The sequence below is a fragment of the Cynoglossus semilaevis genome, chromosome 12, assembly GCF_000523025.1.
Source record: "Cynoglossus semilaevis isolate Cse_v1.0 chromosome 12, Cse_v1.0, whole genome shotgun sequence".
Classification (NCBI taxonomy): Eukaryota; Metazoa; Chordata; class Actinopteri; order Pleuronectiformes; family Cynoglossidae; genus Cynoglossus; species Cynoglossus semilaevis.
This window is the reverse complement of record NC_024318.1, coordinates 14,789,090-14,802,219: the sequence shown is the minus strand read 5'-3', so window position 1 is coordinate 14,802,219 and position 13,130 is coordinate 14,789,090. Positions and strand designations below refer to the sequence as shown.

Sequence of the window (13,130 nt, the reverse complement as noted above, 5' to 3'; positions counted from 1 at the left end):
GCTGAGTAATGAGTGATGGGCCAAATTACGGGCTGAACAATGAATAGAGGCAGGCAGCTCTTATTAGTCTCCATAGAAAGCCATTGATTTATGAAGCGTCTTGCTCACTGGAGTTACTCTCCTGAAAATGATATCTACATCGAGAAGTGATGTTCTCTATTAAGTCGTTCCTTCCCCCTTTACACTGCTCTCCTCCTCGCCTCCCCTCCTTCGCTCGTCTGCCCCGGAGTGGCTCCCTCCCTCGCCTCGTCCTGCCCATGAGTGTACACATGATTGTTTAGAATGAGGCGGAGCTGTAAGGAAGCCTTCAATTACCCATTAGGACTGTCAGACATAAAACGCCCTGCTCTCACCCAAGTCTGGGTTATGATTCATTTACTTTGTGCCTCTGATTCATCGCCCAATATGCCTCATGCCCCAGATTACTATTTGAGGGGTAGGGGAGATTAATGGCTGCACGGGATCAGTTGCCGTATTTCACAGGCCCAGTGTTGCAGTACGGTTGGTGCAGAAGGGTGAAATGACAGCAGTCCACATTAGATCAATGTGTGGACAGGCCTTTCACAGATTATTAAAGCTCTGTTAGATTAAAAGACCCCCGCGATGTCGTTTGCTGTAGTCAATATTCTGGAGCAGATAAAAAGGGGGAGGGTCCCGTGATCGACTCTCACGCTGATGTAGGCCATCATGGCTTTTAATGGAATAACACTCGATGACACCGATGTCAGAGGAGGCCGTGTCATTTCCCAACACTTGGCCCCCTGGAGCTGCTGATGTTTCATAAAACATTGTCTGGCCCCTGAGGTTTCTTTGAAATTAGGCATTCTGAAATGACTTCTGTACTCTAAACTCTGACTGATTTCTCATTGAGCTTTTTTTTTTTCTTTCTCCGATAAAATGAACTCTAACATCGTTCTCATTCTTTTTCTTTTTTTGTCTTTCAGCCCTGAACGAGCCAACCATCGACTATGGTTTCCAGAGGCTGCAGAAGGTTATCCCCAGACACCCCGGAGATCCTGAGCGGTTACCGAAGGTCAGTCTGCACCAAAGATCTGAATGAGACCAGAGTCTGAACGCAGCAAATAAAACCAAATCTGCTTTACAAAAACAACGCAGCTACTGTTGTGGTGGTAGTATCGGCGGCGTGTGCAGAGGGAGGGAGGCGTAAACTCTCTGTGTGGTAGAACAGCTCAATCAGGCGTTTTCCTCTCCAGTAGTCTGTGGAGATGCTAATCTGGTCAGAAACCACGTCTGCACCCTCATTACCCCACTCATGTTTTTCTTTCATTTTCTGCAGCTCTATTTGGTTTAATCTTTTGTTTACAGAACCCTGTGCTGTAAACCCCCTCGTCTTACTACAGCTAATAGACACAGGCCGCACGTTATTACGCTTCGCCTTTCTTATTGTTTTCTTTTGAACCTGGGCGAACCGGCCGAAAGCCACATGAGTTTGAAAACGCACTGATGTGGCAAACAAATGGGCCGCCATAAAAAACCCCAAAAGTCCAGGTCTTTAACAACCGCTCTCCGCTCTCTTTGAATCTTTAATTACATTCATCTACTCCGACTCGCCCCCTCTTTTCATTTCCTATTGATAAAAATCTATCAGTGTTTTCACTAATTGCTACCCTGCCAGCAGCCATTTGGATGAGTGACATTCCAGATGTGTGAGGTGTAATAATATGACTGATTAGTACGTCCGCCAACCCCACGGCAAGGTAGTAAAGTGACGGCCACCTCAGAGTTTTAATAATACTGTTGCACCTTTAAAGGCCCGATCTATTAAGTCCCAGCATGCAACACAGCGATATCATTAAGGTCCAATGGACAATTTAATAAAGAACAGCCCGTGTGGTAGCTGTAGATGTTTGACCAAGGCAACATGGAGGAGTGGAACATTACAGTGAGTCCCTGAGTTCAGTATATGAAGTGTTTCAATTAGACTCCATCCCCGTGGAGACAGGAAACAACACACAGACATGAAATGTTGCTCTAATTTCAACTGAGTACACTCACCTTTAATATCCACACGGCTCTCTCTATCTCCGTGGGCATAACTGGTCAATCTAGGTGCAATGCTTCTATGTTATAAAGTCACTGTATCTTTGTGAAAAAAAAAGAAAAAAAGAAAAAAAAATTCTTTTCACCTTTTCAACAAAGGGAACCGCGATGTTAAACACAGCTTTTTCGCAAACCTAATTTCTTTCTTTGGTTACCAAACACTGCTCCGCTGCAGGACAGATTTTTGACACTGAACCCGAGATTAGTTTCCTGGGTGTGCATATACTTAATATAGCACGGTCTCCCAGCCTTTGCATGAAACAATCACAGAGTGAGATGAAACCCTGCACCTCCAATAAACAACATAAATATTTGATTTGCTCTCTAATGGACCCAAATATGGGGTTCAGGGGGCATGTAAATGATCCCGTGGAGTGATTCGTCATTGTTAAGCCTGCCATCTGAGGGTCAGCTCTGGGGGTCAAAAGCACATTCCCAATAAAACAGCCCGCGGCATGGCCGGGGCTGGCATGTACATTTGGAATGAGCAGTGAAACGGCATATAGAGAGCAGCCATTATAGGGTGCAGGTGAGGTAGGCAGACTCTATAAAAAGAAGATAAAGCTGGAGGACGCTCGGTGTGCATTAGCGGAAAGGCAAATCGACACCAGGCCCACTCACCGCCTCTGCCCAGAGCCCCCCCTCCACTCTCCCTCAAACCCCTCTCTCTCTCTCTCTCTCTCCCCTCCAACCCCTTCCCATGACTTCACCCTTCAGTTGATAATATTACTGCACTATTGATTTTCACCAGCCTTCTCCCTGGGACCAGTAAGACACGTGGTAATTGTAAGGAGACAGAAAGCCAATATGGGAGTGCTCATGGATAGCAAGGGATGCACGCTAATATTGTTGCTACACTGAGAAAAAAAAAAAAAAAAAAAGAAAGGGGGGAAAAGCTGCCTCTGATTGAAGTTTACCTCGTAATTCTAAGACAACATCGCAGATGACAGTCTGACCCTGTGGGAGGAGTGGAGATATAAAAATTCAATGCAAAGTCCAGGGTGAATATGAAAGTAATAAGTGTGAGCAGTCAAGTGATGAGAAGGGAGATTGGTTTGCGGGCATTGCGTTAAGTGAAGAGAGACTTTGGAATTCACCCTCCTTTTTAAGATCTTGTTATAAAACAATTTTCTATTCATAATATAAAAAAGACAATTTATAATACCATTTTGTGCCCTCTGGCAGTAATGGACAAATAGACTGGATATCACATTATATCACACTCAATTTCTCTCTTCTGTAACAAATTAGATTCATTATGAAATTAAATGTGGAAACTCAATATTGTTTTATTATTAAGCTGATTGCTTTGCTTTCCTTTCTTTGCCTCCAAAATGAGCGTGAGGCCTTTTTTTTTCTCTCTCTCTCTCCCCCAATTCTTTGTGTAATCCACAAGGAGAAAAATATTACAAATGTGTTCATGTCAAGCAATTACCCATGTATTTAAATGAATCTCTCTTCCTGTGCTCTTTGAAGTACCTTCATCTAATGGCCCTATGCTTCTAAATGCATTCATTACCTCGGGCTAGAGCTAACAGAGTAATTGCCTTACAGTTTTAAAATGGCATTAGCACTCCGAGCTACATAACCTAGGTCCTCTTTTATTAACCGTGATAACATAAATACAACATCCATGTTAATCTGGGGCTTGAAGAATCACACTCAGGCCTTTATTGGGTTATTGTTTGATTTTTTTTTTTTTTTTTTGGTCAAAACGCATAATTCGTTACGGTTTCACTTCCTTTTCTCCGGCGTTTGTCGGGAGCAACGTGGAGCGGCGTCCAAATCTTAGGCGATCTGTCATCCCAACGGCTCCGTTTAAACTGCCGTTAAACACGAGGCCTTTATGCCACGCCGGGCAAACAATAGCAGAAATCTGTCACGCGTTTGTCACCCAACAACAGAAATCATATGAGGCCTTTAATTGTTTCAATTTAACATGGTGTGTTCTGATATGTCTCCATGACAAGAAAGCCAATTACACTTATGCTGGAGTAGCGTTGAGATTTACATGGAAATGCCCCCGGAACGCTATTCCGTGTTAATCGTATTCACAGCGTGAGCTGATATGCATGAAGGCGTTTCGTCAGAAAAAGGAAAACAAACTTCTCCCCTTGATTGGCTGCCGCACTTCTCATCACCCTCAGATATGACTAGGTTGCCACTTAAGCATAGCTTTGCCAGTCAGCGCGGTTAGTTAAGACACCATGCGGTAAACGACAGATTAAGGATGAGAGGCAATATCGTTTTCTCTCCTCCGTGTTTTTTTTTTTTCTTTTTTTTCCAAGCTGTCCTTATGTCACTGCTGCAAAGTGCCATATGGACAAGGAGGGCGAGGACGTTTTAAAGAGAATGAAACATGGCATCGTGAATGTGGCAGTCTTAATTGCTTTAATTGTTATTTAAAATTGAGAGCCATGTAGGAGATCTTGAAATATGATAGAATAGATTATTGGTAATTATTAACTCCAGACAAAAAAAAGAAAGAAAACCACTTTATCTCACTCAGCGAGAGAGGGAGAAATCTGTTCTGCCTGATGAGAACACATCAAGACAGCTGGTCCTCTCATTTAGTCTACCTGCCTCACGACAACCATAATTCTTTATTTGTATGCAAACTAGATGCATGCAACATTGAGCATACACACCAATTTCAGAGGTAAATGCCCATTCTAAAAGCCACCCGTCCAGTAAGGCGGGGTGGATTAAGCGATATGTTTCTATAAGAGGGCACGGCGTCCGCTGGAAGTGGCTCCTACAGCGATTCATCTTGATAAATCAAGGAACGCGCTGGATATGCTACTTAGGATGAAAGGGCCCGAACACACGCTCCGTACACACTACATACAACGTCGTCTTTGGGAACGCAGGCCAAGTCTTGGAGGCCGCTATTTGAAGGCGCGAAGGCTGTGTTTACATTCATTTGCCGCAGCTGTCGTCTTAATCCCGCACTGCTACTGCCAAGTGATGGAACACTTCAGACAAATTACCGAGGCCTGCAAAGGAAAACATAGGGAAAAGCAGGGAGAAAACAAGCACCATCTGAGATGTTTCTGCTGGCAGATTTGCATTGCTTTTAACCAGGGTTCTAACAGCACAGTCAACAAATCTCCACTCTACAGCAGGTGACAACTCACAGGCGTTTTTCAACAACAACACCACCACCACACGGCCACGTCTGCGACTCGCCTTTGTCAGATTAAATACATTCTCCAAAGGAGGAGAGGGTTTTCAGAGAGCGTATCGCCCTCCGTATTATAAAAAAAAATAAACAAAGAGAGCATTCTGGCTGCTTGAGAGGGATTTAATTGTAAACGGCGAATTCAAAGAGGAGATAAAGACGCACCAACAGGCAACACTCCACCTAACTGAAAGCCTGAAACGGATTGGGGGGGGGACGGGATCTGGGGCCAACTCATTTTCAGTGTTAAGAGCCAAAGCAACATGGCTAATCCGCATTGTCAAACAGGGGCAAGCATGCAGACATGGATAAGACCACATCCTGAGCATCCGTGTCCCCGAGGCACGGGCACCCAGCACTTGCTGGATGGGAAGTCATTTGTGAAGTCCTTCGCAACATCCAGTCAAAGAGGTTAATTGAAAAATTCCTTAATGTCATTACAACAGAACTAGATTAACCCACAGCTAATTCACTTTATTGTTCTGAAGAGATGAGACTCGGTGCTGAACTCCAGAGCAGACGTGGAGCCTAGAATCAGGGCTGAGGTGTTGGGTGTTTTTTTTTTTTAAGGACTATGCCAGTTTAATTAAGATAGGGAACATTATTCACTGCTCTGCATGGTTGGAAGGAGCAAAGTGGTGGCGCTGTGGAAAGGCAGCACCGCCGCCGCCACCTCCACTTAAATCAGGGTAGCTTTTATTAAGGCAGCCAGATGTGTGAACATTTCTTAATATCTCTGTGACCCTGCTGTGTAATTAGGGCCCGAGCACCGGAGACGACAACACATGTCGACAGACAGCAGCACAATAAGAAGAGACGAGAGGAAAACCTCAGTAGAAACACAACCACTGGATTAATGAAGATGAATTATTATTATTTTGTTCTTTAATGTTAATGTAGCAGTTAGCACGCCTGCTTTACACGCAGAAGGTCCTTGGTTTGAGCCCCTGTGGTAGCACATGCCCAATGGCACCTCCTGTGGCAGCCTGTGTGGGCTGCAGAGTCACGCTGTGAATTTCCCCACAAATTTTTTTATTTAATTTTTAATATATTTAAAGTCTGAAAATTTAAATGAATTGCTAACGATTAAAAGTTATGAAAAATAGTGCTGAGCGACTATTATTATTTTCAACTTCAAGTCAGTTGATGACATGGACCTGCAGGGGTTCATTCAGAGGTCACGATGTGCATCAATCCACGCCTGTGTTTCATGCCCTGATATTTGTACATGAGCATCTTCAGCTCCAGCATCATCATCATCATCATCATCATCATCATCAGGTCCCACCAGGTGCTCGTGCCCCTCCAGCGCCGCCTGAAGGCCCAGTGTTGGCTTGAAATTGTTTGTAACTGTAATAACAACCAGGGTCACGACTTCGACGTAGTTTGGCCCTCGTGTTTACGCTCTCTTTTCTGTCTCCCTCACCCACCAGGAGGTGTTGCTGAAGAGGGCGGCTGATCTAGTGGAAGCCCTGTACGGGATGCCCCACAACAATCAGGTGCGTAGCCACGCAGCTGCTCCTGCAGGTGCACACCTCTGCTACCCCAGAAACCATTGGATATTTACTGATAGCATCACCAAAGGGCGCTCTCATCACTCATGCTAGAGGAATGTAGGCCACATGCGTAGCCGGTTAACCATACAGCCATGAAGCATGCATCAAAGGGGAAAACAGAGCTACGAGAAAGCCATAAATAACAAAAAAAAAACAACTTCCGTTTCTTCTCAGGAGATCATTCTGAAGAGGGCAGCTGACATCGCCGAGGCCCTGTACAGCGTTCCCCGCAACCACAACCAGATCCCCTCACTCGCCAACACGGCCTCCCATGGCATGATGGGAGTGAACTCTTTCGGCAGCCAGCTAGCAGTCAACGTGTCCGAGTCACAAGGGAACGACCAAGGTGTGTGATTTAGGATATGACTTCAGAACTCAGTGGGTCTCAAAATGGGGTTCGAGGACTTGGAGTGTTTTTTTTGGAGGGGGGGGATTTTATGGTGTTTTTTTAACAATAAATCTGTCAGTTTTAAAGAACAAAAAACATGAACGTATGAGAAAGATATGATTTGTACTATTACAAAAAAATATATGAGAACAGTTTGAAATGAAATGTGACAAATTCCTCCATAATTTAAACTTGTTGTTTCCACTACCAGCAATTTCCACCTGTTAAAAAAATTATTTCCTCTCCTTTTTTTGCACCATCTGATTTCCACGATAATGTGATATTAATGAACCTGGAGCTGAGGTCTGTCCTCATTGGACAAACCACTGACCACTGGCTGCTCTCTCCTTAATTCTTCCTTCAAACATGTTCACCAAAACCACTAAGTTACATCATTAGGTCGTCTTAATTTCTCAAACTTCTAACTTAACAATTTTCAGATTATTATCAGTGAAATTTCAATTCCCTCCACGGTTTCCTGTTGCGTGTCGTACAGAAGTTGACTTGGAATGAACCGTTTGCCCCCCCCCCCCTTCTCCGTTCTCCAGTGGGCTACAGCCGGAACACCAGCAGCGTGTCCCCCCGGGGCTACATCTCCAGCAGCACCCCGCAGCAGTCGAGCTACAACACCGTCAGCAACAGCATGAATGGCTACGGCAACGCCGGTATGAACCTGGGAGTGCCGAGCTCCCCCGGGTTCCTGAACGGATCCTCTGCCAACTCCCCATATGGAAGTGAGTAACTTGCCACCATCACGGGGTGTAGTAGCACTAAGCTGCTGCTGATTTAATTCCAGCTCCCACATTCGTTTTCACTTCTATGAATCAAGACTGACAGGGTTATAACTTTATTGATGGTGATAATATATTACTATTCATCGGTGGAGGGTTGTTTGGTTTTACTGCTCCGGAAGAACACACACACACACACACCCATGTATCCTGTGTTAGAAGAAGTATTCATTTTTATGTGTATTTCATGTGTAAAAAACCAACAACAACAACAACAACAACAACTAGCACCTGTATTTGCTCAACCAGACAAGATGTTGATGGTAGAGGCCTGTGAGTACTGATCGTGTATCCCCCCTGGCAGAAATACTATCCCCGGACTTACCTTAACTGCCCTCTCCCTCTCCGGCACAACTCACAGCACGTTTCTTCCTCTCTCACCCTCCCCCCCCCCAACCTTTCCTCCTCTCTTTTTTCCTCCCCTATCGCCTCTGCAGTTAAACAAAAGAGCGCCTTCGCCCCTGTGGTCCGACCCCAGGCCTCCCCACCCCCCTCCTGCACCAGCGCCAACGGCAACGGACTGCAAGGTGAGCCCCCCTCACCCCCTCATCCCTTCCCTACGGACTACTGGTCAGATACCGCTGCTCAGGCCTCTGTCCGGTTTGGTGAGGGATTTATCATTACAAATATATGCATTTTGACAGGCCAATTTACACCTTTCACTTCACACTCACACACACTCACACTCACACACTGACACACACACACACACATGCAGCAGGAATCACGTCTGTGCAAACATACATGCAAACACGGATTCTCGTCGCCCTTTCGTACACACGATCCGCTGCGACGGCGCGGGATAAGACCTTTCCGGGATTGTTTTAGTAATTATGTTTATTAGGTTTTGTGCACGTGTCATGACCGACCTGATTGCTTCGAAAACAAGCTTAGCCGTAGTGTGTGCCCCAAGATTAATAACATTGGGCTTAATGAAGTGGGAAATTAAAGTTCATCTTGCTACACGTTCATACTTATTAATACACGTTGTGCAGAAATTAATGAGCAATGCCTCGCCATCATCTGCGCTGGCAAACTTAAAAGCATTTCAAGCATGACTCTACAAATATACTCGCAGCAACACGACCATACATCATCCCGGCACTTCACTGGTCGCCTAATTGTTAAAACGTGTGAAAATACTGAATATATAAACTCCGGGCTGAACTACAGTTACTAATGATATCTGAAGCAGATGGTTGTGTAAAATAAAGGAAGCTACCTTTGATCTCGCCTAATCTCTCTTGGATAATGACATAGACGGCCGACTTAGGGAACGTGAAAAGGCAGGACTAATGCGCTCCGCAGAGCTGAGGAGTGGGGAATAAAGATGAGAGAGAAAGAGAGAGAGAGCAGGAATCTGAGGGGAGTCTGAGGAGTGGCCCGGTACTGTATAGCATTGTGGGAAATGACCGTGTTGTTGCTCTGCCGTCACCACGGCTGCATCTCCTGGGAGTCTGGGCCACTGTTTGCCATTACCCCAACACCAGGAGAAATATCACACATAGCAAGAGTGGCATGCTGGGGGCTGAAATGTCAAAGCAAGAGGGAGGTTTTCAAACTCTCCCTGTTAGGAGGATGTGCAGCAGCAGCAGCAGCAGCAGCAGCAGCAGCAGGACACGGCAAACACTCCCAGGCGCAGATGTAAACACACACATTAAGCCGTACATTACCGCACTCGTGTCAGACGGCCGCACTTACACCAACATTTATATGCAACGCCCACATAAATGCACGCAAACACTTTAGCGTTTTTTTTCATATATATATTTGTCTCTTTTTTGTGTGTGTGTCCACCCTGGTCCAATGAGTTAATACCCGTTTTGTGCTTGTCTCTTGTCTCTGCAGCCATGTCCGGCCTCGTTGTCCCTCCAATGTAAATGCACTTTCATCATCTCAAGCACCAGTCTACACTCCACTACTTCACTTCAGAAGAATCCCCCCCTGCTTACCACAGCACACCACCAAACGCTGGTGTAATGTATAGTCAATCACTTAATCTGTTTTTTTTTTTTTTAAACGAAGATTTTTTTTTTTTAAATGACTTTCGCCAACCTGCAGAAATAAAAGGATTTTACAGAGGAACATTTTTTTTTTCTGCGGGATTGTTTTTTGTTTACTTCTCTCTCTCCATTAAATCCGCCTCGAGGAGGACACGGGATGATGAAGGGTTTATTTTGTATACGTGTCGGGTTGTACTTCGGCGTCGGATATGTCCATTCATCCACACGTTTAATACTGGAAGGGACTCTGTGGACTCGCCATCTGGTTGTAAAGTAAAACACACTGATGTACAGTACATTTGCCAACGAACTTGTTTGCCTCAGAATTTTCTTTTCCTTTTTTTTTTCTCTTCTCTCCGTTTCTGTTCCAACTCTTTTAATAGATTCACAACAGTTGTGTGTCTTTATAATGTGACCTTTTTGTATTTTTATGTGTGCGGAAAATACACAGGGGCCAAGACGGTTTGAATTTCAACTGGAGAATATATGAGATATATATCATGTAGAAAAATTGATCATAAAAGTAACAAACAAATAAGAATAAAAGGTGCGGGGCGGGGGCCGGGGCGGGGAAGGATGTATCATGTTTCATTCCTGCATTTTAACTTAAATTTTGTAATTTATTGTAGCTAGATATTTTCAAAAGTCAAACGAAAAAAAAACAACAACAACCAACAACCCACTTTGAGTCAACAAGCACACTGACGTGTACAAAACACTGCTCTGTTGATGAATATGATGTACTTCCATGTCTAGAGCTTCCTTTTAAGCAAGTGTGTTTTGCCATGTTTTTCAACTTTTTTGCTAGCACTGTATATTAATGCATTCCTAGGCTACTGTGAAGTCTGTTTCTTGTTGATGAGGAGCAGTCTCCCCCCCTTCTAGCTCCAAACTCCCTTATGTGTTTTATATGTGGTTAAAAAAATTGTAGACTATTGTGATATTGCCAAACTTGTGCTAAATATTTATACATCTGTCTTTTTCATGTTCTTTTAGATCAACGACAAAAAAAAAGGTGAAAAAAAAAGTTTGAAAAAAAAAAACGAAAACAAAAAAAAACAAAAACAAAATTTAAAACCATCGAGAATGTAGGAAGTATAGTAGATCATCGTCATATTTCTGTTCCAACACACACTTGCGCTCACTGAGGGGAAAATTTTTGTAACATATCAACTATAAATAATGTATTTATCTCTGATATTTTGTATATTGCTTTTCATTATGTATGTATTAATCGTCATGCCCTTAATATAGTGATGCAGCACAGATGATTCAGCCAAGAACTGTTGCCTTCATTTGTTTTCTTTTTGTATTTGATGAAATGCAATGTGCATATATTTCACGTGTATCCTCAAAAAAGTTTGTGTTACTCCTGTCGAGACTCTCTGTCCATTTTTTTTTTTTTAAAGGGGAAGTCAAACTTCATTGTTTATTTTTATATTGATTTTAAATTATCTATACAGACCATTTTGGAGAAAACTTTGTTGGTTGTATTGTCAAATAAATTGTTTGTGACCCATATGATAGTTGTTAAGATCCAATAGAGACTAATGTGCATGAGGGACAACCTTGGAGATAAAAAAAAAAAAACACTCCATTTGTGGTTGTACTTTTTTCCCCCCCTTCTGTTTTGTAGAATGTATAGAAGTCATTTTTACTCACCACTTATGACTCTGCCACATAGCTTACATGTGTTTACAGGAAAGAAGAAAAATTTAAATCTGTCAACATTTGGAATGGAAACAGAAATGGATTAAGTGATGTTTTATTAAAATTTTCAGTAAAAAAACACACACACTAGCTCCTCAACTGTCAACTTCTTCTGTTTCCAGTACAGTTTGGCTGGCAGACCAAAACAAAAAACAAAAAAAACCTTAGCGATAACTGTCGAAAAAAAAGTGTCCCCAAAGCGTGACTTTAGCTCTGACGCTGCTCTTCTCACTGTATCAGCCTTCATCTGCAGCAGTCATTCATAAACATCTCCAGCTTTTTTATTCAAAGCAGCCCAAACAGGGCTCATTCAAATCCCTCATTTTATTGCATTAAGCCGCCTGGTTAATAAAGAATCAATACATTGAAAGAGCAAGGTTATCCTTTGTCTATAAGGGCTGGTATCGTTTTGAACCTCTTATAGTTTGAGCAATGAAAGGGGGGCCTGAGTGAAATCTATACTCATCAAGTGGGTCAAACTGAAGGATAGGAGTGTGTGAGGGAAGAACACTGCTTCCCCTTAAAAACAACTGAGCATCTTATCTGGCATCCTGAGCAGGTCACAAAATGTCAATTTCTCATCAAGGCAACATTGTCCACGGCCACCTCTCCCTTTAATGCACAATTAAACAGCGCCAGCTTGAGTGGCAATCAGCATATCACAGCTTATTATGTCAGACAGGCGGGCGGAGATCTCGCCGCGGCCGAGAGCTGATAGAGTCCGCGCGCTGCTGATAGCGTAAAGGACGGGGGTACGCTCGAAAGAGCCATTTCATTTTCGGCCTACGATCGCCTTGTGCTTCCAATCATTCCCTCGATAATCCACCCAGTCTGATAACAACGGCCACACATCTGCTTCCTGACGTCGTATTATCTGTTTCAGACACCGATACACAGGTTCTCGGCTGTAATGCCTTCCTTACTGCTCTCTTACTCAATGACAAAATGATTTGTTTTTTTGTTTTAATTGCTCCGTGGCCGAGGCCTAGGAAGGGGGCGCTCTCTCTCTCTCTCTCTCTCTTGATACAAAAACAACAACCGACGGAAGAAAAAAAAAAGATGCTAGAGAAAAAAAAGGACAATTCCTGAGGTTGAAGGTGCAATAAAAGATGACAAGTCTGCTGGGTTGTTCCCGGTATTAAGAGAGCGCCGAAGCCTGGCAGGCAGAGTGAAGGTACAGTATATTGTCTCAGCATGTTTCTCTGTACCCGAGCGGCAGCCCCCCAGCTCTGCCACAACACTCAATCATCGTGAGAGCCTCTTTATTGGAGAACTCTAATGGCCACCCTCCACCATGATCTTAATGTGTACATTAAATATTTATAAATCCCGGGTCAATAATGCCCCATAACCCGAGCCTGACAGACTCCCCCTTAACTCCCCCCCCCCCCACCATAGCAAGTGGGCGCCTCCCCCCCCAACACACCCCCACGCCCACCG

At 43.8% G+C, this 13,130-nt stretch overlaps 1 protein-coding gene across 4 annotated transcripts in view; it reads left to right on the top strand.

Moving 5' to 3' along the window:
* LOC103387647 (transcription factor COE3) overlaps positions 1-13,057 on the top strand; it is an 80,467-nt gene extending 67,410 nt beyond the window's left edge. For 2 of the 4 annotated variants that reach the window (XM_017037364.2, XM_008322388.3), the window contains exons 11-16: positions 945-1,033; positions 6,676-6,741; positions 6,973-7,144; positions 7,735-7,920; positions 8,415-8,582; positions 9,826-13,057. In XM_017037364.2, coding sequence (XP_016892853.1) covers positions 945-1,033; positions 6,676-6,741; positions 6,973-7,144; positions 7,735-7,920; positions 8,415-8,582; positions 9,826-9,857 — 713 coding nt within the window. In that variant the 3' untranslated portion in view covers positions 9,858-13,057. The remainder of the gene's footprint in view (positions 1-944; positions 1,034-6,675; positions 6,742-6,972; positions 7,145-7,734; positions 7,921-8,414; positions 8,583-9,825) is intronic. The other 2 variants (XM_008322390.3, XM_008322389.3) reach the window with 2 other exon arrangements.
* Positions 13,058-13,130: the final 73 nt, after the last annotated feature.